The 23,101-nt window shown below is 45.1% G+C and overlaps 1 protein-coding gene across 1 annotated transcript in view; it reads right to left on the reverse strand.

Moving 5' to 3' along the window:
* napab (N-ethylmaleimide-sensitive factor attachment protein, alpha b) overlaps window positions 1-23,101 on the reverse strand; it is a 76,189-nt gene that overhangs the window by 37,496 nt on the left and 15,592 nt on the right. The window contains exons 2-5 of the mRNA XM_072274510.1: window positions 18,112-18,191; window positions 13,844-13,960; window positions 10,966-11,012; window positions 1,325-1,402 (exon numbers count right to left, since the gene is read on the reverse strand). Of these exons, the coding sequence (XP_072130611.1) occupies window positions 1,325-1,402; window positions 10,966-11,012; window positions 13,844-13,960; window positions 18,112-18,191 (322 nt within the window). The remainder of the gene's footprint in view (window positions 1-1,324; window positions 1,403-10,965; window positions 11,013-13,843; window positions 13,961-18,111; window positions 18,192-23,101) is intronic.

The raw sequence follows: 23,101 nt of genomic DNA on the forward strand, positions 1-23,101 counted from the left end.
GAACATCGACTTTTCTAACTTCCGCTAATGCCCCACCTCCCCCACGTACCCCATCCGTTATTTATTTATATACATCCATTCTTTCTCTCACTCTCCTTTTTCTCCCTCTGTCCCTTTCACTATACCCCTTGCCAATCTTCTGGGTTTTCCCCCTCCCCCTTTTCTTTCTCCCTAGGCCTCCTGTCCCATGATCCTCTCATATCCTTTTTGCCAATCAACTGTCCAGCTCTTGGCTCCATCCCTCCCCCTCCTGTTTTCTATCGTTTCAGATCTCCCCCTCCCCCTCCCACTTTCAAATCTCTTACTCACTCTTCCTTCAGTTAGTCCTGACGAAGGGTCTCGGCCTGAAACGTCGACTGCACCCCTTCCTACTGATGCTGCCTGGCCTGCTGCGTTCACCAGCAACTTTGATGTGTGTTGCTTGAATTTCCAGCATCTGCAGAATTCCTGTTGTTTGCGTTCAATAAAAAAAAAATCTACTTTTTGAACTTTGGTATTTTTCAGGCCAGAAAACTTCATATCTGGTCTGGCCTATGTGCAATTGCAGACCCATCAATGAAACGGACTCGAATCCACTGGATACCTCATCTGCCTGCAGCACAGCTATACTATTGCTTCAACCTTTCAAACAACTGATCAACAGCAGATGGATCAGCTGGCATCGGTCTTGGACAGGGCAGAGTAGCCTCAGTCAAGTCAAGCTTGCAAAGTCCGCCTCATCACACCTAGATACTGATGTCTGAATTAGAGGAGTGATCACTCAGTCACTGACATTGCAAGGTAACGATTTCAGGTAGAATGTACCAGTCTGCTCTTTTGCATTCACTGGCACAACAGACCCAGAGGCATACAGGGAGGGAGGGAGGGAGCCAAATGAAGGCTGCAGATCCCACATGGTCCCAGAGCTTCAGGACAAACAGAGTCACCTCCCGCTACCATAGTGATGGTGGCACAGTAGCACAGTGGTTAGTGTAATACTATTACAGCACTAGCAAGCCAGGTTCAATTCCCTGTAAGGAGTTTATATGTTCTCTCTGTGACCGTGTGGGTTTCCTCCCATTGCTACAATTCCCTCCCACATTGCAAAGACATACAGGTTGGTAGGTTAATTGGTCAATGGGGGTAATCAGGCAGGGGGGTGGGGGGTGATTGGGCCAGAAGGGCCTGTTATCATGCTGAATCTCCAAATGCCACCTACCACCCTTCAGTAGACAAATTAGTTCTCTTCCGTACTGAGCAATATATCAAAGCATCACAGGTGCAGAACGAAAAAGCAAAATAACCCAGAACGTGAAGGACAACATGCAGCTTATTGGACACTTACTTTCTCGATGTCCACCAGCTCGCTCTCGTAAATTTCTGCTATTGATATATGATGCTTTGCTGCAATTGTAAACCGACCCTAAACACAGACAGAGACTTTAATCAGAAACTAGCACTTACAAAATAGAAAGAACACAAAGTCTAGCCTCATTATAATTAGTCACATGGGCGTTACGGTGCGTGTGGATTCATTGGACTGCAGCTCTAATAAATAAACAAATATCCAAATACAAGATTGAGGACAACTGCCCTCTCAATGGGCCAACCCATTCACAATGGACCAGTGGATAGCCATCACCGCGACTGTTAGAAAACTGTCAGACAATTTGACAGAATAGCTGTCACAAAGCCATTTCCTTCATTGAAAAGGACAACTATGAAGCAGTATCATCATCATGTGTATAATGTGTGGGCAATCATTATCTTTCCATGAGCATGATTGTTATCGGCAAACTTTTCTACAGAAGTGGTTTGTCTTTACAAGATGGGTGACCCCAGCCATTATCAATCCTCTTCAGAGATTATCTGCCTGGTGTCAGTAGTCACGTAACCAGGACTTGTGATATGCACCACCTGATCCCATGGTTTCAAAGGATGACCTGCAGGCTAGCAGAGGAAAGGAGCACCTTACCCCTTCTTCGGTAGAGATGCATCTCCACCCTGCCACCCATCTCAGGGTAAGAAGTCTATTAAGAACAAAAGACCATAAAATATAGGAGCAGAATTAAGGTATTTGGCCCATCGAGTCCGCTCCACCATTTCATCATGGCTAATCCATTTTCCCTTGCAGCTCCAGTCTCCTGCCCTCTCCCTGTATCCCTTCATGCCCTGATCAATCAAGAATCCATCAACCTCTGCCTTAAATATGTCAAATGATTTGGTTGCCCATAGCAACAAATTCCAGCTTCACCACTCTCTGGCTAAAGAAATTCCTCATTTCTGTTCTAAAAGGATGTCTCTCTATTTTGAGGCTATGTCCTCTGATCTTAGACTCCCTCACCATAGGAAACATCCTCTCCACATCCACTCTATCTGGGCCTTTCAACAACCAATAGATTTAAATTCTTCAATGAGGTCACCCCTCATTCCAGTGAGTATAGGCCCAGATCCATCAAACGCTCCTCATTTGGCAAGCCTTTCAATCCCAGAATCATTTTCGTGACCCTCCTATGAATCCTCAGCACTTCTTTTTTTGGATAAGGGACCCAAAATTGCTTACAATACTCCAAGTGAGGCCTCAACTGTGCTTTATAAAGCCTAAACATTATAGCCTTGCTTTTATACTCTAGTCCTCTCCAAACTAAGGAAAGAAGCTCTCTATTACAACCAATTGCCGCTCAAGTTGATTTTAAAAATATAAATGCCAAGGCATACAATATGGAGTGGAGATCAGTCTGAAGTTCACTGAAGACTTGAAGGACTTGCTAGCCTATTGTTTAAGATTCATTCCCATTGAAAACAGCATGAACTTGTAGTGACAGAAGGAGACGGACACATTTGATCATATAGTCAGGTGTAAGCCATCTGGTTCATCAAGCCTGCCCCACCAATTATCAAGATCATGATAGGCCAAGTGAGCCAAAGCATTTTTCTCTTTGGACCAAAGGATGGGGAGAGGTGTACAAGATGGTAAGGGACATAGATCAAGTGGACAGCCAGACAGCAAGGATGTAATGTTGAGACTTTATAAAGCACTGGTGAGGCCTCACTTAGTGTAATGCGAGAAGTTTTGGGTCCCTTATCAAAGGAAGGATGTGCTAACATTGTAGGGGGTTCAGAGGAGGTTCACAAATATTACTCTGGGATTGAAAGGCTTATCATTTGATGGCTCTGGGCCTATACCCACTGGAATTCAGAAGAATTCATGGGGGGGAGGGAATCTCATTGAAACCTATCCAAATGTTAAAAGGCCAAGATAGAGTGCATGTGGAGAGGATTCTTCCTGTGGTGGGGAGTGGGGGAGTCTTAGACTTGAGGGCACAGCCTCAGAATAGAGCAGGGGTTCCCAAACTGGGGTCCACAAACCCCTCAGTTAATGGTAGGAGTCAACAGCATGAAAAAAAGGTTGGGAACCCCTGGAGTAGAGGGATGTCCAGAGATGAGGAGGAATTTCTTCAGCCAGAGGGTGGTGAATCTGTGGAATTCATTGCTACAGGTGGCTGTGGAGGCCAAGTCACTGGGTACATTTAAGCCAGAGGTTGAGAGATTCTTGATTAGTCAGGGCATGAAGGGTAATGGGGAGAAGACAGGGGATTGTGACTGAGACGAAAAATTGATCAGCCATGCGGAGTGAGCCGGGAGCAGAGTGAAGACTTAAGGGCTTCGGCTCAACGGGCTTAGGCGGAAACAGGCGAGGCGAGGGAGGTTTGGCATTCATTTTCTGTTGTTATTTGAGGAGAGGGGCAGTATGAGTGTGAGGGCAGTTTGTTGTTCTCGGTGTCGGATGTGGGAGGCCCTGGAGTCTACAAGCCTCCCGGACGTCTACATCTGCGCCAAGTGCATCCAGATGCAGCTCCTAAGGGACCGCGTTACGGAACTGGAGCTGCAGCTCGATGACCTTCGTCTGGTCAGGGAGAGTGAGGAGGTGATAGAGAGGAGTTGCACGCAGGTGGTCACTCCGGGGCCACGGGAGGCAGACAAGTGGGTCACGGTTAGGAGGGGGAAGGGGAAAGGTCAGGTAATAGGGAGTACCCCGGTGGCTGTGCCCCTTAACAACAGGTACTCCTGTTTGAGTACTGTTGGGGGGGGACAGCTTACCCCGGAGAAGCCTCCGGCACAGAGTCCGGCCCTGTAGCTCAGAAGGGTAGGGCAAGGAAGAGGAGGGCAGTTGTGATAGGGGACTCGATAGTAAGGGGGTCAGATAGGCGATTCTGTGCACGCAGTCCAGAGACCCGGATGGTAGTTTGCCTCCCTGGTGCCAGGGTCCGGGATATTTCTGATCGTGTCCAAGATATCCTGAAGTGGGAGGGTGAGGAGCCAGAGGTCGTGGTACATATAGGTACCAATGACATGGGTAGGAAAAGGGATGAGGTCCTGAAAGGAGAATATAGGGAGCTAGGAAGGGAGTTGAGAAAAAGGACCGCAAAGGTAGTAATCTCGGGATTACTGCCTGTGCCACGCGACAGTGAGAGTAGGAATGCGATGAGGTGGAGGATAAATGCGTGGCTGAGGGATTGGAGCAGGGGGCAGGGATTCAAGTTTTTGGATCATTGGGACCTCGTTTGGCGCAGGCGTGACCTGTACAAAAAGGACGGGTTGCACTTGAATCCCAGGGGGACCAATATCCTGGCAGGGAGATTAGCGAGGGCTACTGAGGTGACTTTAAACTAGAGTGGTTGGGGGGTGGGAATCAAATTAAAGAGGCTAGGCGTGAGGAGGTTAGTTCACTACAGGGGGATGGGAACCAGTGCAGAGAGGCAGAGGGGTGTAAAGTGAGGGTAGAAACAAAAAGTACTATGGAGAAAAGTAAAAGTGGCAGGCCGACAAATCCAGGGCAAGCATTAAAAAGGGCCACTTTTCAGCATAATTGTATAAGGGCTAAGAGAGTTGTAAAAGAGTGCCTGAAGGCTTTGTGTGTCAATGCAAGGAGCATTCGTAATAAGGTGGATGAATTGAAAGTGCAGATTGTTATTAATGATTATGATATAGTTGGGATCACAGAGACATGGCTCCAGGGTGACCAGGGATGGGAGCTCAACGTTCAGGGATATTCAATATTCAGGAGGGATAGACATGAAGGAAGGGGAGGTGGGGTGGCGTTGCTGGTCAAAGAAGAGATTAACACAATAGAAAGGAAGGACATAAGCCGGGAAGATGTGGAATCGATATGGGTAGAGCTGCGTAACACTAAGGGGCAGAAGACGCTGGTGGGAGTTGTGTACAGGCCACCTAACAGTAGTAGTGAGGTCGGAGATGGTATTAAACAGGAAATTAGAAATGTGTGCAATAAAGGAACAGCAGTTATAATGGGTGACTTCAATCTACATGTAGATTGGGTGAACCAAATTGGTAAAGGTGCTGAGGAAGAGGATTTCTTGGAATGTATGCGGGATGGTTTTTTGAACCAACATGTCGAGGAACCAACTAGAGAGCAGGCTATTCTGGACTGGGTTTTGAGCAATGAGGAAGGGTTAATTAGCAATCTTGTCGTGAGAGGCCCCTTGGGTAAGAGTGACCATAATATGGTGGAATTCTTCATTAAGATGGAGAGTGACATAGTTAATTCAGAAACAAAGGTTCTGAACTTAAAGAGGGGTAACTTTGAAGGTATGAGACGTGAATTAGCTAAGATAGACTGGCAAATGACACTTAAAGGATTGACGGTGGATATGCAATGGCAAGCATTTAAAGGTTGCATGGATGAACTGCAACAAATGTTCATCCCAGTTTGGCAAAAGAATAAATCAAGGAAGGTAGTGCACCCGTGGCTGACAAGAGAAATTAGGGATAGTATCAATTCCAAAGAAGAAGCATACAAATTAGCCAGAGAAAGTGGATCACCTGAGGACTGGGAGAAATTCAGAATTCAGCAGAGGAGGACAAAGGGCTTAATTAGGAAGGGGAAAAAAGATTATGAGAGAAAACTGGCAGGCAACATAAAAACGGACTGTAAAAGCTTTTATAGATATGTAAAAAGGAAAAGACTGGTAAAAACAAATGTAGGTCCCCTGCAGACAGAAACAGGTGAATTGATTATGGGGAGCAAGGACATGGCAGACCAATTGAATAATTACTTTGGTTCTGTCTTCACTAAGGAGGACATAAATAATCTTCCAGAAATAGTAGGGGACAGAGGGTCCAGTGAGATGGAGGAACTGAGCGAAATACATGTTAGTAGGGAAGTGGTGTTAGGTAAATTGAAGGGATTGAAGGCAGATAAATCCCCAGGGCCAGATGGTCTGCATCCCAGAGTGCTTAAGGAAGTAGCCCAAGAAATAGTGGATGCATTAGTGATAATTTTTCAAAACTCGTTAGATTCTGGACTAGTTCCTGAGGATTGGAGGGTGGCTAATGTAACTCCACTTTTTAAAAAAGGAGGGAGAGAGAAACCGGGGAATTATAGACCGGTTAGCCTAACGTCGGTGGTGGGGAAACTGCTGGAGTCAGTTATCAAGGATGTGATAACAGCACATTTGGAAAGCGGTGAAATGATCGGACAAAGTCAGCATGGATTTGTGAAAGGAAAATCATGTCTGACGAATCTCATAGAATTTTTTGAGGATGTAACTAGTAGAGTGGATAGGGGAGAACCAGTGGATGTGGTATATTTGGATTTTCAGAAGGCTTTTGACAAGGTCCCACACAGGAGATTAGTGTGCAAACTTAAAGCACATGGTATTGGGGGTAAGGTATTGGTGTGGGTGGAGAGTTGGTTAGCAGACAGGAAGCAAAGAGTGGGAATAAACGGGACCTTTTCAGAATGGCAAGCGGTGACTAGTGGGGTACCGCAAGGCTCAGTGCTGGGACCCCAGTTGTTTACAATATATATTAATGACTTGGATGAGGGAATTAAATGCAGCATCTCCAAGTTTGCGGATGACACGAAGCTGGGTGGCAGTGTTAGCTGTGAGGAGGATGCTAAGAGGATGCAGGGTGACTTGGATAGGATGGGTGAGTGGGCAAATTCATGGCAGATGCAATTTAATGTGGATAAATGTGAAGTTATCCACTTTGGTGGCAAAAATAGGAAAACAGATTATTATCTGAATGGTGGCCGATTAGGAAAAGGGGAGGTGCAACGAGACCTGGGTGTCATTATACACCAGTCATTGAAAGTGGGCATGCAGGTACAGCAGGCGGTGAAAAAGGCGAATGGTATGCTGGCACTTATAGCGAGAGGATTTGAGTACAGGAGCAGCGAGGTACTACTGCAGTTGTACAAGGCCTTGGTGAGACCACACCTGGAGTATTGTGTGCAGTTTTGGTCCCCTAATCTGAGGAAAGACATCCTTGCCATAGAGGGAGTACAGAGAAGGTTCACCAGATTGATTCCTGGGATGGCAGGACTTTCATATGAAGAAAGACTGGATGAACTGGGCTTGTACTCGTTGGAATTTAGAAGATTGAGGGGGGATCTGATATAAACGTATAAGATCCTAAAGGGATTGGACAGGCTAGATGCAGGAAGATTGTTCCCGATGTTGGGGAAGTCCAGAACGAGGGGTCACAGTTTGAGGATAGAGGGGAAACCTTTTAGGACCGAGATTAGGAAAAACTTCTTCACACAGAGAGTGGTGAATCTGTGGAATTCTCTGCCACAGGAAACAGTTGAGGCCAGTTCATTGGCTAAATTTAAGAGGGAGTTAGATATGGTCCTTGTGGCTACGGGGGTCAGGGGGTATGGAGGGAAGGCTGGGGCGGTGTTCTGAGTTGGATGATCAGCCATGATCATAATAAATGGCGGTGCAGGCTCGAAGGGCCGAATGGCCTACTCCTGCACCTATTTTCTGTGTTTCTATGATGAAATGGTGTAGAATGCTTGATGGGCCAAATGGCCTAATTCTGCTCTTATATCTTATGGTCTACTTTTTTCCAGGGCGGAAAAGGCTAATACAAGGAGGCATAATATTAAGATGACTGGAGAAAAGTATGAGAGGATGGAAGTCCTTTTTAAACACAGCATGGTGGGTGCGTGGAAAGCTCTCCTGGGGGTGTTGCTAGAGGCAGATACAGTAGGGATATTTAAGATTAAAAAATGGAGGGCTACTTGGGAGGGAAGGGTTAGATTGATCTTGGACTAGGGTAAAAGGTCATGTAAACATCATGGGCCAAAGAGCCAGTCCTGTGCAATATAGTTCCATCAGATGGTGGGGGTTGGTGCTTTTGCTGGTGCAAGTGGGGGGAAGGTTAATACCTTCTATACCATCTACAAATTTGCTGACGATATAACCATTGTCAGTAGAATCTTAGGTGGTGACGAGAGGGCGTACAGGAGTGAGATATGCCAACTAGTGGAGTGGTGTCACAGCTACAATCTGGCACTCAATGTCAGTAAGACAAAAGAAAAAGCTGATTGTGGACTTCTGGAAGGGTAAGGCGAAGGAACACATACCAATCTTCATACAGGGATTAGAAGTGGAGAGAGTGAGCAGTTTCAAGTTCTTGGGTGTCAAGATATTTGAGGACCTAACCTGGTCCCAACATATTGATGCAGTTATAAAGGCGGCAAGACAGCGGCTATACTTCATTAGGAGTTTAAAGATACTTGGCATGTCAACAAATACCCTCAAAAACTTCTATATATGTACCATGGAGAGCATTCTGACAGGCTGCATCACTGTCTGGTATGGGGGGGCGGGGGGCTACTGCACAGCACCAAAAGAAGCTGCAGAGGGTTGTAAATTTAAGTCGGCTCCATCTTAGGTACTAGCCTACAAAGTACCCTGGACGTCTTCAAGGAGCGGTGTCTCAGAAAGGCAGCGTCCAGCACCCAGGGCATACCCTTTTCTCACCGTTACCATCAGGTAGGAGATACAGAAGCCTGAAGACACACACTCAGTGATTCAGGAACAACTTTTCGCCCTCTGCCATCAGATTCCTAAATGGACATTGAACCCCTGAACACTACCTCACTTCTTTAATATATATTATTTCTTGTTATTGAGTAGCTCACCGAGCTGGCTTGTTAGCTTGCAGACGATTCATTACCTAGCTAGGCAACATCATCAGTGCAACTTTAATAAAATGTTGGCCATCTACGTAGTTCATCACGTGTCTGTGTATATGTGCCATTTCTACTGGTTACCGATGATGTAATCCACAATTGGTTTGTTAAAATCCGATTAGGTGACAATTCCCAGGCTTGTCGTTGACGGGCTTGACCAAAGATAGTGACATTAGACCAGTCGAATTGATGTGCTTCACTGTCACAATGTATAGATACAAGGGAAAGTTGATCATGACAAGAATTCTTACAGGCTTTGTTCTCCACACAGAATTCTATCAACAAGCACATCGAAATGAACCCAGTTTACATCCCACTTCAGCGTCAAGTCCTCAGTCCAGAGCCAAGAGGCAATTCACACCTGATTACACGTGTCAATGAGGACGACATTAATCCTATATAACGGTCGACTGACACAACCTGGAAAACAATTATCACCAAATTGCATTTTAATGAACCAATCGCAGATTACATCATCGGTAACCAATAGAAATGGCATCATCTATACCCCCACACACATACGAACGGACAGTCATACTTTACTGATCCCGGGGAAATTGGTTTTCGTTACAGTTGCACCATAAATAATAAATAGTAATAGAACCATAAATAGTTAAATAGTAATATGTAAATTATGCCAGTAAATTATGAAATAAATCCAGGACCAGCCTATCGGCTCAGGGTGTCTGACCCTCCAAGGGAGGAGTTGTAAGGTTTGATGGCCACAGGCAGGAATGACTTCCTACGATGCTCTGTGTTGCATCTCGGTGGAATGAGTCTGTGGCTGAATGTACTCCTGTGCCCACCCAGTACATTATGTAGTGGATGGGAGACATTGACCAAGACGGCATGCAACTTGGACAGCATCCTCTTTTCAGACACCACCGTCAGAGAGTCCAGTTCCATCCCCACAACATCACTGGCCTTACGAATGAGTTTGTTGATTCTGTTGGTGTCTGCTACCCTCAGCCTGCTGCCCTAGCACACAACAGCAAACATGATCGCACTGGCCACCACAGACTCGTAGAACATCCTCAGCATCGTCCGGCAGATGTTAAAGGACCTCAGTCTCCTCAGGAAATAGAGACAGCTCTGACCTTTCTTGTAGACAGCCTCAGGATTAATCACAGCACACATAAAAGACAAAGTAGATCACCAACATTTCATTCGAAGTTGCACTGATGATGTTGCCCAGCTGGGTAACGAAACGTCTGCAAGCTAACAAGCCAGCTCGGTGAGCCACTCAACAACAACATCCTCAACCCGTGCTACAAACCTTTTCCAATATCTTAAATATTATTTCTGGTTTTTCAATGATTTTTAATCCATTCAATATACGTATACAGTAATTTATTTATTATTTTTTCTTCTATATTATGTATTGCATTGAACTGCTGCTAAGTTAACAAATTTCACAACACATGCCGGTGATAATAAATCTGATTCTGAGGTTGTGGTTTTCGCTGCTGCTTGTGCGTAGGAGGGGGAGGAGGACCTTAGGGGTTCTGATGTTTCTGTCATTCTTTCTTTGGGTGGTTTTTCTGTTGGTGGATGTCTGTGAAGAGTAAGAATTTCAGGTTGTATACTGTAAACATTCCCTGATATTAAATTGAAACACTGAACTTCCACCTTGGCTTTACTTCCCTGAACTACATCCTTAATCCTTCTGCCCTTAATATCCAAATTGCCTGTTTTGAATGAACAATGGTCAACAGTCCTTTAGGATAGAGAATTCTGAATAAAGTTCTCATCTCATTCTACCCCTTATTCTGACACTGCGACCTCTGGTTCTGAACTCAGACAGAAATATCCTTTCTGTATCCACCCTGCTGAGCCCAAAGAACTTAGAGTTTATTCACTGGAAGTTAAAAATAGGATACTCTCAAAGTCTCAATGAGTCCTGGGATTTGGACTTTGCAAATTACTTCTCGTTAATGAAAGTGTGTTCCAAAATTCAAGCAATGATGTTGACGTCTTACCATATCTGTGTAAATCTCGATAGCTCTGTTCAAACAATTAATGGCTTCTAAAAAAAAATAAAAATGGAGAAAACCATTTAACATTAATTTAAAAGAAATACCTTAGGTTACTAACAATGCACCCATTTCTGCCTGTTCTTTTAAATTTGAATATCATCTTAATATGTGGACACAGGCAGAAATTGTGCATTCAATTATCAAAAATCATCTACTGATTTCATAGACTCACAGGCATTAAAAAGGCATTTTGGCTCATTGTGTTTATACCGACTATCGCTATGATGCTGAGATACATCCTTGGATGTGCTGGGACACATCATCAGTGATGTACATCATCAGTGATGTAATCTGGAGTCATCGGGTGTTTCAGGTCTTTCAACATCAGGCACCTTCACCCAAGTGACCCAGCCAGTGTTGATCAGGCCCTGGATTGTGTTGGTCTATGGGTCATACCTCTTGATCCAGAACTACCTGGAGGGTCACTCAGCAACCTCTGCGACAGTTCTGGTGGCTCTTTTCTTTACAGCCCCCGTAATGCCAAGTATAACATTAAATCCATTTACAGTAATCCCATTTTATTTTCAAGTTCATTTAATTATCATTTAACCATAAATGAATATAGCTAAACAAAACAGTGCTCCTCCAGGCCAAGATGCAAAATACATCATCAATACAGCACAGCACAAATAGCACATATGGCTATGATTTTAGAAAAACATACAGTCACAGAGAGAAAAAAATATAGCCAAAGTCCCCAGGTGATGTGTCTGTATTGTCCTGATTCAACTTATTTTTTAACCGTGAACACTGGAGAGCAGTACCAACAGAAAGGGCCAGTCTCCAACCCAATGCACCCCACAGAGGCTTTCCCACACCGTCTTGACATCTCCTCTCCTGTCGGCTGCGACAGGCAAACCCTCTACACAGACCTAGTCCTCCCCACAACCGAGGCAACACAGCTCCCCCACAGCTGGGCTTACCAATGAACACGTGAAATGGACTTACAGCATTCTACATTACCAACGTCCAACAGGGTCTTGCGATCACAATAAAAATGTCCAAGCCAGTCACTCGCACCTTCTCAGCACAACAGTACATGACAGGTCCAGGTAACAACATTGCAACAGTAAGCAGTAAGTCTAGCTCCATTGCTATCGAGCAATCTGCTGATGGGATTGTTCTGCACTACCTGATAGGCTTAGTATCCAGCAGTGACCGTCTATCTTAAAAAGGACGTACAAGACAAATAAATCCACCTTTGATTGGATCTACAGTGGCTGCTGGGTCTGCAAAGTACCCATTGGGTCTCTAGGTTCTATCACTCATCCGCACGTTAGGCCAATCGCAGCAACTAATTAACCAATCAATCTGCAGATTAAATCCACAGAACCTCAGGGAGAACATGTAAACCATGAAGAACTGAACCTGTATCAACTAATGTGTGAGACGGCAGCCTCCTTCCTTTTCAGTCCTAACGATGGGCTCAGCCTGAAACGTCGACTGTTTACTCTTTTCTGCAGAGGCTGCCTGACCTGCTGAGTTCCTCCAGCATTTTGAGAGGGTTGCTTTGATTATAAATATACTTTGAACCAAGACACCACAGCAAATTCCTGATACATGTAAATGTGTATGGTGAATAAAACTGATCCTTGATTAGACAGGTCAGTTGATTGACTTGTACATAAACAGAAGTCAGCTGTAACAGATTAAGTGAGTGAATCAATTTTGCATCACTATTTGCAAAAATATTCATCCTCACTAAAAGGGAATTTAAAATTTCTAAACACTTGCATTCCGATAAACAGTATATAAACGATTCCACATTCATGCATTGTAAACCTAATCAGCAAGGGGCCAATTTGTAAAGATCAGGTACAGGCCGGAGCATGGCAGTGGGGGAGGGGGTCCAAGCCCACTGAGCATCAAAGCAACAGGGCCTGGGTCCGAGTGCAGAGAACATCCTAATGTTCGGGCAATTTACACACTGGGCCAGATGGATTGAGAAGGCATGGTATCAAGACCAGAGGCGTGGGTCGGGTCAGGTCAGTTCTCCTTGCTACTCCATGACACTTACTCTGGGCTGAGGGCGTGGGCCTGCTCCAGATTCATGTCTGTGAGCTTCACAATTTACCCCGCTGTGTGCTGAACAGAGGCTGACGGTGACAGCCTGTCTGTGAGCTTCATGATTTGCCCCGCTGTGTGCTGAACAGAGGCTGACGGTGACAGCCTGTCTGTGAGCTTCATGATTTGCCCCGCTGTGTGCTGAACAGAGGCTGACGGTGACAGCCTGTCTGTGAGCTTCACAATTTGACATGCTGTGTGCTGAACAGAGGTTGAGGGTGTGGGCCTGCTCTGGGATTCATGTCTGTGAGCTTCACGATTTTCCCCGCTGTGTGCTGAACAGAGGCTGAGGGTGTGGGCCTGTCTGTGAGCTTCACGATGATTTGCCCCGCTGTGTGCTGAACAGAGGCTGAGGGTGTGGGCCTGTCTGTGAGCTTCACGATGATTTGCCCCGCTGTGTGCTGAACAGAGGCTGAGGGTGTGGGCCTGCTCCGGGATTCATGTCTGTGGACTTCCTTTTGCTCTGAATGCTGTTGCTTGTTTTCACTGTTTGCAGGATTTGTGTTTTTTTCCCTCTTTCTCTGCGCATTGGGAGTTTGTTAATCTTTTTTTAAAAATGGTTTCTTTTGGGTTTCTTGTTTTGTGGCAGCCTGCAAGGAGATGATTCTGAAAGTTGTATAATTTATATGTACTTTGATAACACTTTAACACTACTGAAGAATCTGAGAGACAAAATGCTCATTTTAAGCCTTTAAAACACATTTTACACTACAATTCTGCAGTCTTTGGGAATATTTACAACAATAGTAGAGGTTACCTTGAGGGTCAGCTTTCTTAAAGGCATTTCCAGCATCCACGAAGTTTGTTGCAGCATCATGTTTGCTCTGCAAGTGTAGGTGCAGTTTAGCAGCTTCACAGAAGGCATTGCCTGCGGCTAAAGAGAAAAAGGTTACGAGTGGGTACCAGCAGCACCTGCTGCTCATGGAAATAAGGATCATTCGACTCTGGAGCAGAATTAGGCCATCTGACCTATCAAGTCTGTTCCGCCATTCGATCATAGCAGATTTTTAAAAAAAATCCCTCTTTACCCCAATCTCCTGCCTTCTCCCCTAATGTTTGACACTTTTACTAACCAAGAACCTGTTTTAAATATACCCAATTACTTGGTCTTCACAGCCATCTGTGGCAATAAATTCCACAGATTCACATCCGTCTATCTAAAGAAATTCCTCCCCCTCTGCCCTAAATGCAGATGAGTGTGAGGTTTTACACTTTGGCAGGACAAACTAGGGTAGTACTTGGAGAACGAATGGCCAGGCATCAAGTGAGTCAGATTACTGCTCCATAATCCCTTGAAAAGGGGCATCAGAGGTAGACAGCATTGTAAATTAAAGCTTTTGGCACACTGATCTTCATGAATCAAAGTACTGAGTACAGGACTTAGGATGTTACATTGCAGCTGTATCAGACATTGGTGAGGCCTAATTTGGAGTTTTGTGTGCAGTTCTGCTCACCTGCTACAGGAAAGATGCAAATAAGATCGGAGGAGTGCAGAGAAAATTTACAAAACTGTCACCAGGATTTGAGCAGCTAAGTTACAGGGAAAGGTTAAAAATTGTAAATGAAGTCCACATATAAAAACACACAAAGACATTGACACACATACATAATGAGACAGACTCAAAATGGGGTTAGCTGTGCTAACCAGACTATTTTTCAAACTTCCTAACAAAGTTTTAGATTAATGTGGCTCTCGAATGGGTTTCACACCATTCTCCTTCCCCATAGATCTAAATCACCCTGCGAAGAGGTGTCAGTAAAATTCAAATGCAAAGGTGAAACATCACGTTTTGTTTGTGCTCTCACAATCTGAACAATTGGTAAAATGTTGCCTTGTTGCTGTGTGAAAGACTGCCACAAGTCACTTAAACAGCCTTAAAGGCAAAGCAGAGCCAAGAGGTTGAAAAACGAGAACAAAAAGTAGCATCTATGGATGCAAAAAAGTGCAAGTCCACACTTTAGGTCAGGGCACACATTCGTCCAGAGTTATGACATAGATAGTACTGGCCCTTCAGCCCACGATGTTGTGCCAACCTTATAACTTACTTCCTCTCATCCACATAGACCTCCATTTTTCTTTCACCCATGTGCCTATCAAAGAGTTTCTTAAATGCCACTAATGTATCTGCCTCTACCACCACCCATAGCAGGGCATTCCACACACCCACCACTGTCTGAAAAAAAAAATTACCTCTGACATATGGAACCAAAAGTTGGACAATATCAAAACAAAATGAGGGAAGTTGCAGAAATGTGGTTTTTGAGAAGAATGATGAAGATATTGTGGAAGGACAGAGTAACAAATGAGGAAGTGTTGTGAAAAGCTGGAAGAAGAAGACAGCTGATATCAATGGGAAATGGCGGCTGGAATTTCTGGGACATATACTGGGAAAAGAAGCTCAAACATCTTGCAGTGATGGGAAAAATTGATGGGAGAAAAATATTGCGGTCCACATTGCATGGAACTCATGAGTTACATCAAGAGATGGACAGGCAAAAGTTTTGAATGGCTTATTAGAACTTCTCAGATTAAAGACAGATAGAAGACCATGATCATATGACATAGCACATAATAATGATGATGATGACCTCTGACATCCCCCTATACTTTCCTCCAATCACTTTAAAATTGTCCCCTTTGTATGTCATTTCTAGCTGCTCTAAGACTATCAGATGGACCCCAAGTATATTGTATTGTACCCCTGACCTCACAATCTACCTCTCTGTGGCCTGTCGTCTTATGGCCTATCTTCACTTTCTCTGTATCTGTAACAGTTTGGGGGAAAAGTCTCTGGTTGTTCAATCGGTCTATGATCTTGTTTTGTTCTTCCAGCATTCCATTTCTTTGTTCAATTAATTTGCCTGTTTGGGATAGGAAGTAGTGCCAAATTCAAATAGCACTGTATGTTGTCGGAAAGAAAGGCAAATCCACTATGGACAAGGCAGTCAGACAGCACAGGAACAAGCCCTTAAGACCAACCTGACCATGTAAGGTGCCTGCCCATCCTGGCCATTCCCTCTTCTCCCCCCTCCCATCAGGCTGGAGACGGAAAAGCCTGAGAGTCCAGTCCACACAACCAGACTCAGGGGCAGCTTCTACCCTGGACTCTCGAACAGTCCCCAAGAATGACAAGATGAACATCTTAACCTCACATCTACCTCGTTATGACCTTGTACCTTATTTTCTACTTGCACTTCACTTCCTCTGTCAGTGTTACACTTTATTCTACATGTTATCTTGCTCACTGCACTGTGTAATGACCTGATCTGTATGAAAAGTATGCAGGACAAGCTTGTCACTGTGACAATAACAAACCAATACTTCACTGAAGATATCACATCACTGCTTGAGCAGGGGTTCCCAACCTGGGGTCCACGGATCCCTCGGTAAAAAACGGGTAAGACTAAAAAAGGTAGGGAACCCCTGACTTAAAGGGAGTTCTCAACTGTGGGCCAGTCCAGATTGCCAACTAACGAGTGAAACAGATACTAAATCACGTTGCAGGACCCAGTCTCCCCTCCACAGACTCTGTCTACACTTCTCACTGTCTCAGGAAGGCAGCCAGCATAATCACAGACCCCACCCAGCCTGGATATTCTCTCTCTCCCCCCCCCCCCACCCGCCCCTCACTGGACAGAAACTACAAAAGCCTGACAGCTTGTACCACCAGGCTCAGGGACGGCTTCCACCTTGGAGTAATAAGACTCTTGAATGGCTTCCTAGCACAGTAAGATGAACTCTTGACCTCATTCTACCTTGTGATCTTGCACCTTATTGTCTACCTGCACCGCAGTTTCCTTGTAACCGTTACACCTTATTCTGCATCCGTTCTTGTTTTACCTTGCACTACCTCAGTGTACTGTGTAATGATTTGATCACGATTAGCTGCACCTTGGTACAGGGTGTTGTGATGTGAACAAAGTCACCAGAGGGACACTGCAGCTAGTGGATATTGAAGTGTTTTATTCAACAGAAACAAGCAACAGACATCATATTGAGACACTCTTGGAAGAAGAAGCTTGCTTGACCCAAAATTGCATAACATTTTAAAAATGCTAGAGATCAAAGGTATCAGCAGGTCAATTCTATAGCTACAATGCTTCCTCTGAATTACATATAGTTTTCCACACACCTCCTTCTTCACACCCATATTCCAGACACCCAAAACGGATGTTCATACCCTCTGACTCACAGCTGCATTCATGCATATGCAGGCATCTGAGGTCCAAGTGAAATGTTTCTTTGTTTGTGATTGAGCCCAGCCTGCAGCTCCAGGAAACCCGTTGTTCTGAGCTGTGTTTTAAATTCTATCTGCAATCCACATTCAAATCTAAAGAATGGCAGCTGTTGAACTTAATATTTGCTATATACCCCAACTCCAGAAAACGCCCTTACACAGGTGACAATAATAAACCAATTCCAACTTTATTTGCATTCTGTTATTTCTTTTCCCTTGTACTACCTCCATGTGCTGATGTGATGAAATGATCTGTATGGATGGCATGCAAAAGTTTTCTACTGTACATGTGTGTGTGATAACAATAAACTAAAAGCTACTTGGTTGGGAACTGAATTGTTCTGATTATTATTCTATAGATTTATTCAGTACACCCACAAGAAAATGAATCCCAGGGTTATATGACATATATGTACTTTGATAATAATATTTATTTTGAACTTTGAATTGAGAATTTATGGCAATTCCACATGTGGCCAATGGATCACGCAGTGAAATGACTGGGCCTTCAGCATGTGGAGGGCTCTTTTCCTACGAGCTTTCGAGTTTGGATGTTTTCACCTTCGCAGGCCCCAGGTAAAGAACCCCTGCCTTAAATGTATGCCCCGGTATTAGATATATTAACCCTAGGGGAAAAAAGGTGCTGTCTGTCTACTCTATCTATGCCTTTTATAATCTTATAAACCTTTATCAGATCTCCCCTCAGCCTCCATCGTTCCAGAGAGTAGTTGTGAAGTAGGAATAGTCAACATCACAGATAATTGTAGCATTTGGTATCTGTACTCACCGCTCCAGTTCTTAGCCATCTTGAACATGTTAGCAGCTCTGCAATACATTTCGCATGCTTCTTCCAATTTCGACGACCCCCTAATTAAAATGGAAGCAGGTCAAAAATCAGGACAAGAGAAAAGGTTTCTCAATTGAACATTCAGAAACCAAAGACTGAGAAATGTGTTGTTTGGATCAGTTATCAACAATAAAGCTAGAGTTATAAATAACCTGCAGGTCCAGCGAGGTAGCAGAAGGAATTGTTGACCTTGAATCAGGTCTACAAGGGGAGATAGCTGGTATAAAACACAGGAAATGGTAACACAAGAGGCTGGAGATGGGGTAGAAGAGATGGGCGCAATCTTCTTTTTACCTCTGCCTTCATCAACTTGAATCCACTGCGCATGGTCCCTAACCCGGCTGCGAAAGGAGAAAGGCTGGGCGTGAGGCTAGCAACCACATCCCCAACGTCCAGAGCTGCAGAAACGCTAACACAAGCTCCAAACACCTCGTTCCTGGGAGAGGAAAGATCTTCAGCTAGATGAGATGGGCTACACCTAGGGTCAACGTGAAAGACTGGCCCAGGACAGAGAACTTTGGTGAGCTGCTCTCAGCAGCCCATGCCCCAGTAGGGATGACAGGCTTAACTCATTCCACCTATCTGGCTGTCTCTCAACTCCGCCCACTACAATCTTCACTCATCCCCTCGATCTACCTTTGCTGCATTTCATCAATCCCCCACCTCCATTTAATACTTCTTAATCCTAAACCGGTTTCTTAAGTTTGTTATAGTTGGGGTGGTAATGGGGATAAGCTCCCAATATCTATTAAATGGGTAATATTTGAGGTGCTCCCAATGGCATGCACCTCAAATAGCCTCTGACAACCAAGTCCAGCTCCTGGCCTTCATGTCTATCTTAGCTACTAAGCCCAGCAGGACCATTTCTACTGACAAGAGAAGGGGCAAAGGTGGGCTACTGGCACCTTAAAACCAGTCATTTCAGGCAGACAGGGCTCACCAGCTGTGGTCGGCAGTTCATCCAGAAGGAAAACTTTGATCTCAAACCTCCACCTCCTTGCGGCTATACCACTCATGGGGGAAGACTTCAGGAGTAGAAGAGGGAAAATTCCAGAACTGGACACCCTACGGCCGTCCTATGTTGAGTTCAATGCTGACTGGCAACTCCTGTAACGCTGTTGTATCAGTTTCTGTCGTTCCTTGGGTTCATCAGATACATGGAGAAAGGGAGCCTGCTACACGGGCAACAGCTTGCTCTCCATATTGTACTGCCCTGGCTTGCATATCTAGACAGCTATGACACAACATCATGGTTGACCATAACCAGAGGCCTCAAAAAACCCTAATCCATGATTTCAATTCACCCCACCCCCATAAATGAAGCTTGAGCCACTGGGTTCCTCTAGCAGACTGTTGCTTAGGATTCCTGTGACTGCAGCCTAGTGTCTCAATAAAACATAACTTATGGCTTCACGCATCAGAGCATTTAATTCCTGGGGGTGGTAGGGAGATATCACTTGCGTTATGGCACTTCCATTATTCAGATTATATTAGTTTTATTTATCAAAGATACATCAACCCGGCTGGTGGCGCAGTGACATCAACGCTGGACTCCAGAGCGAAAGTTCCCGAGTTCGAATCCAGTCAGGCCGCTCCCAGGCACGCTTTCCATCCGTGCCGGGTTGAGTGTCGAGCTCACAACTCGGCCTGGTAAAAAAACAACTGCGCTGTGAGAAGGACGTGGGGGACCGCTCACAGAATCTTTCCTCCAAGACAACCACTTGAAAAGTGGTCGCTGAGGCTCTGGCAGAGTATGGCACACAAAAAAACCCCATCAAAGCAGAGGAAAATATGCAATTTCCATCAACAACTATCATCACGGGGACAGCTGACAAGTGTCACCACGCTTCCAATACCAACTTAGCTTGCCCACAACTTACTAACCCTAACCTGCATGTCTTTGGACTGCAGGAGGAAACCAGAGCACGCAGAGGAAACCCACGCAGTCAGGGGGAGAATGTACAATCTCCTTATAGACAGCAGTGGGATAAGCAGAATATCTAACCACAATCAAACTGCATTGCATCACTCTGTTATTACACTCCAGACAGTGAGCATACACCAAGGTGTTCTGTTAGCGAAGTATTTTTGGATGAACTAAGGTCATGTTAAGAGGCTACACAGCCAAATCCACAGCAACACACACAAAATGCTGCAGGAATTCAGCAAGTCAGGCAGCATCTACAGAACAGAATAAACAGTCTATGTTTTGGGCCGAAACCCTTCTTCAGAACTGGGAAGGAAGGGGGAAGCCACCAGAATAAAAAGGTGGGGAGAGTGGAAGGAGGATAGCTAGAAGGTGATGGGTGAAGCCAGGTGGGTGGGCTGGAGAGAAAGGAATATGATAGGAGAGGAGAGTGGAGCATGGGAGAAAGGGAAGGAGCAGAGGATCAGAGAGGATCATGACAAGTGGACCTCCAAGAGGACCACAACCTTGTCATCGGGTTTGGAGGCTTGCTAGCCTCAATGACGTGGAGAGCCATGCTAACTGGAGTCAGGGCTCTACGCTTTGGTTCAAGTCCACTTGGGACTTGCCAGGCTGACAGCAGTGAAAGCTGAGATAGAGAGAGAGAGTTACTGACATGAACACTGCCAGAGATGGAGGATCTTCATTGCTGCCCTAAACTCCCGCAGCATAACGAGCAGTAAGAATGGTGGAAGAGAAGGAACAGCAGTTGTGGCAAAGACTGCGACAGGGTCACCAGGTATCCAAGCACAAGCTACAGAAATGATGCAATGCCTTCAATTAAAGCAGAGATCCAGGGCAGATGTTGACACTACTCTGTGCTTTGTTTTTTTTTTACAATTTAGAGTGACAGCACAGTACCAGGCCCTTCCGACCCAACAGGCCTGCACCCATGTGGCCAATTAACCTAGTAACCTGTATACTGTATCTCTGGAGAATGAGAGAGGAAAGCACCCGGAGGAACCCACGCAGCCATGGGGAGAACGTACAAACTCCTAACACACATTTGCAGGAATAGAGCAGGGTCACTGGCACTGTAATAGCATTAGGCTGATCACAATTCTACCATGCCAGCCCATGTACGGAATAGGAAGGTATTATAGAGGCTGATGTACCTCGCCAAGACCAACACTGCAACACTGCCTGTGTTAATGTACATGTGACAGATAAAGCTAATATTTAAAGAGCCTCTTTTTTTAAAAAAAAGTTCTAGTGGGCTGCGTTCAAAGCAACACACACAAAATGTTGGGGGAACTCAGCAGGTCAGGCAGCATCTATGGAAATGAATAAACAGTCAACATTTTGGGCCGAGACTTCCTCAGGACTGGAAAGGAAGGGGGAAGATGCAGAACAAAAAGGTTGGGGGGGGGGGAGGAGTCTAGCTGGAAGGTTAAAGTTGAAGCCAGGTGGTTTTGAAAGGTAAGCAGCTGTCAAGGAAGGAATCTGTTAGGAGGTGAGTGGACCATAGGAGAAAGGGAAGGAGGAGAGGACCCGGGGGAGGTGATAGCTAGTTGGGGAGAGGCAAGAGGCCAAAGTGGGGAATTGGAAGAAGAGAGGGGAGAGGAAATTTTTTTTTTCTTTTTACTAGAAGGCAAAATGTCATCAGGTTGGACGCTACCCAGACGGAATACAAGGTGCTACTCCTCCACCCTGAGGGTGGCCTGATCTTGGCACAACAGGCCATGGACCAACATGTTGAAACAGGAATGGGAATCAGAATTAACCCACATTCAATATTAACCTTCAGTGCTGTCTGTATGGAGATGGCATGTTCTCCATGAGCACACAGGTTTCTCTTAAGTGCATCAGATTCCTCCCAGATAACAAAGACACGCAGACTGGTGAAGTAAGAAGTTGCTCCCATCACTGTCAGTTTAAGCCACTCTGGATGCTCTACACTCTTTCAAGCAATTCCCTTTGTGTAGGCAGGTGACAGTGGGAAGTTGGTCAGAATGTGGAGATGGTTACAACAGCAGTGACTGGAATTACTGTCAGCTGGTGTAGTAGACTCAGTAAGTCAGATGGTGACGAGAGGACGTATAGGAGCCAGGTAGATCTACTGTTTGAATGGTGTAGCAGCAACTACCTCGCACTCAACTTCAACAAGATGAAAGAGCTGATCGTGGGCTTCAGAAATGGTAAGACGAGGGAACATATACCAGTCCTCAGAGGTCAACATCGCTGAGGATCTAACCTGGACCCAAAATATTGCTGCAGCTACAGTGCAAAGAATGCAGAGCTTGAGTAGATTTGGTATGTCACCTAAAACACTCGCAAATCTCTACAGAGGTACCGTGAGAGCATTCTAACTGGCGGTATTACTGTCTGGTATGGTGAGGCTGGGGGCGGGGGGCTACCGCATAGGATCAAAAATAAGCTACAGAGAGTTGTAAATTCTGTCAGCCCCATCATGGGCACTAGCCTCCCCAGCATCCCGGACATCTTCAAGAAGCAATGCCTCAAAAAGGTGGTATCCATCATTAAGGACCTCGATCATGCCTTGTTCTCATTGTAACCATCAGGATGGAGGTACACACTCAATGATTCAGGAAGAACTACACACCTGAGTGATGGGGAATCCTCAATGATATACAGATAGAAACAGAAATAGACACTTACTGTAATTCATGTTTTATCCTATTACGTATTGCAAGCTACTGCTGCTGCAAAGTCAACAGATTTCATGACATATGCTGGTGATATCAAACCTGATTCTGAATAGTCTTCAAAAATGAGGGTGGCGTGGTAGTGCAATGCAGGATTTAGGTTCGATTCCAGCTACTGCCTGTAAAGGGTTTGTATAACCACTAGGTTCCTCCAGGCACTCCGGTTTCCACCCACAGCTAGTGAGTTATGCGCATGCTACTGTGGCGCCGGATACGCGGTGACACTTGTGAACTGCTCAGTATAATCTCTGCTAATTTGATGCAAATGCTACATTTTACCGTATCTTTCAAAGTACAT

Source organism: Mobula birostris, chromosome 12, assembly GCF_030028105.1.
Source record: "Mobula birostris isolate sMobBir1 chromosome 12, sMobBir1.hap1, whole genome shotgun sequence".
NCBI classification, from domain to species: Eukaryota; Metazoa; Chordata; class Chondrichthyes; order Myliobatiformes; family Myliobatidae; genus Mobula; species Mobula birostris.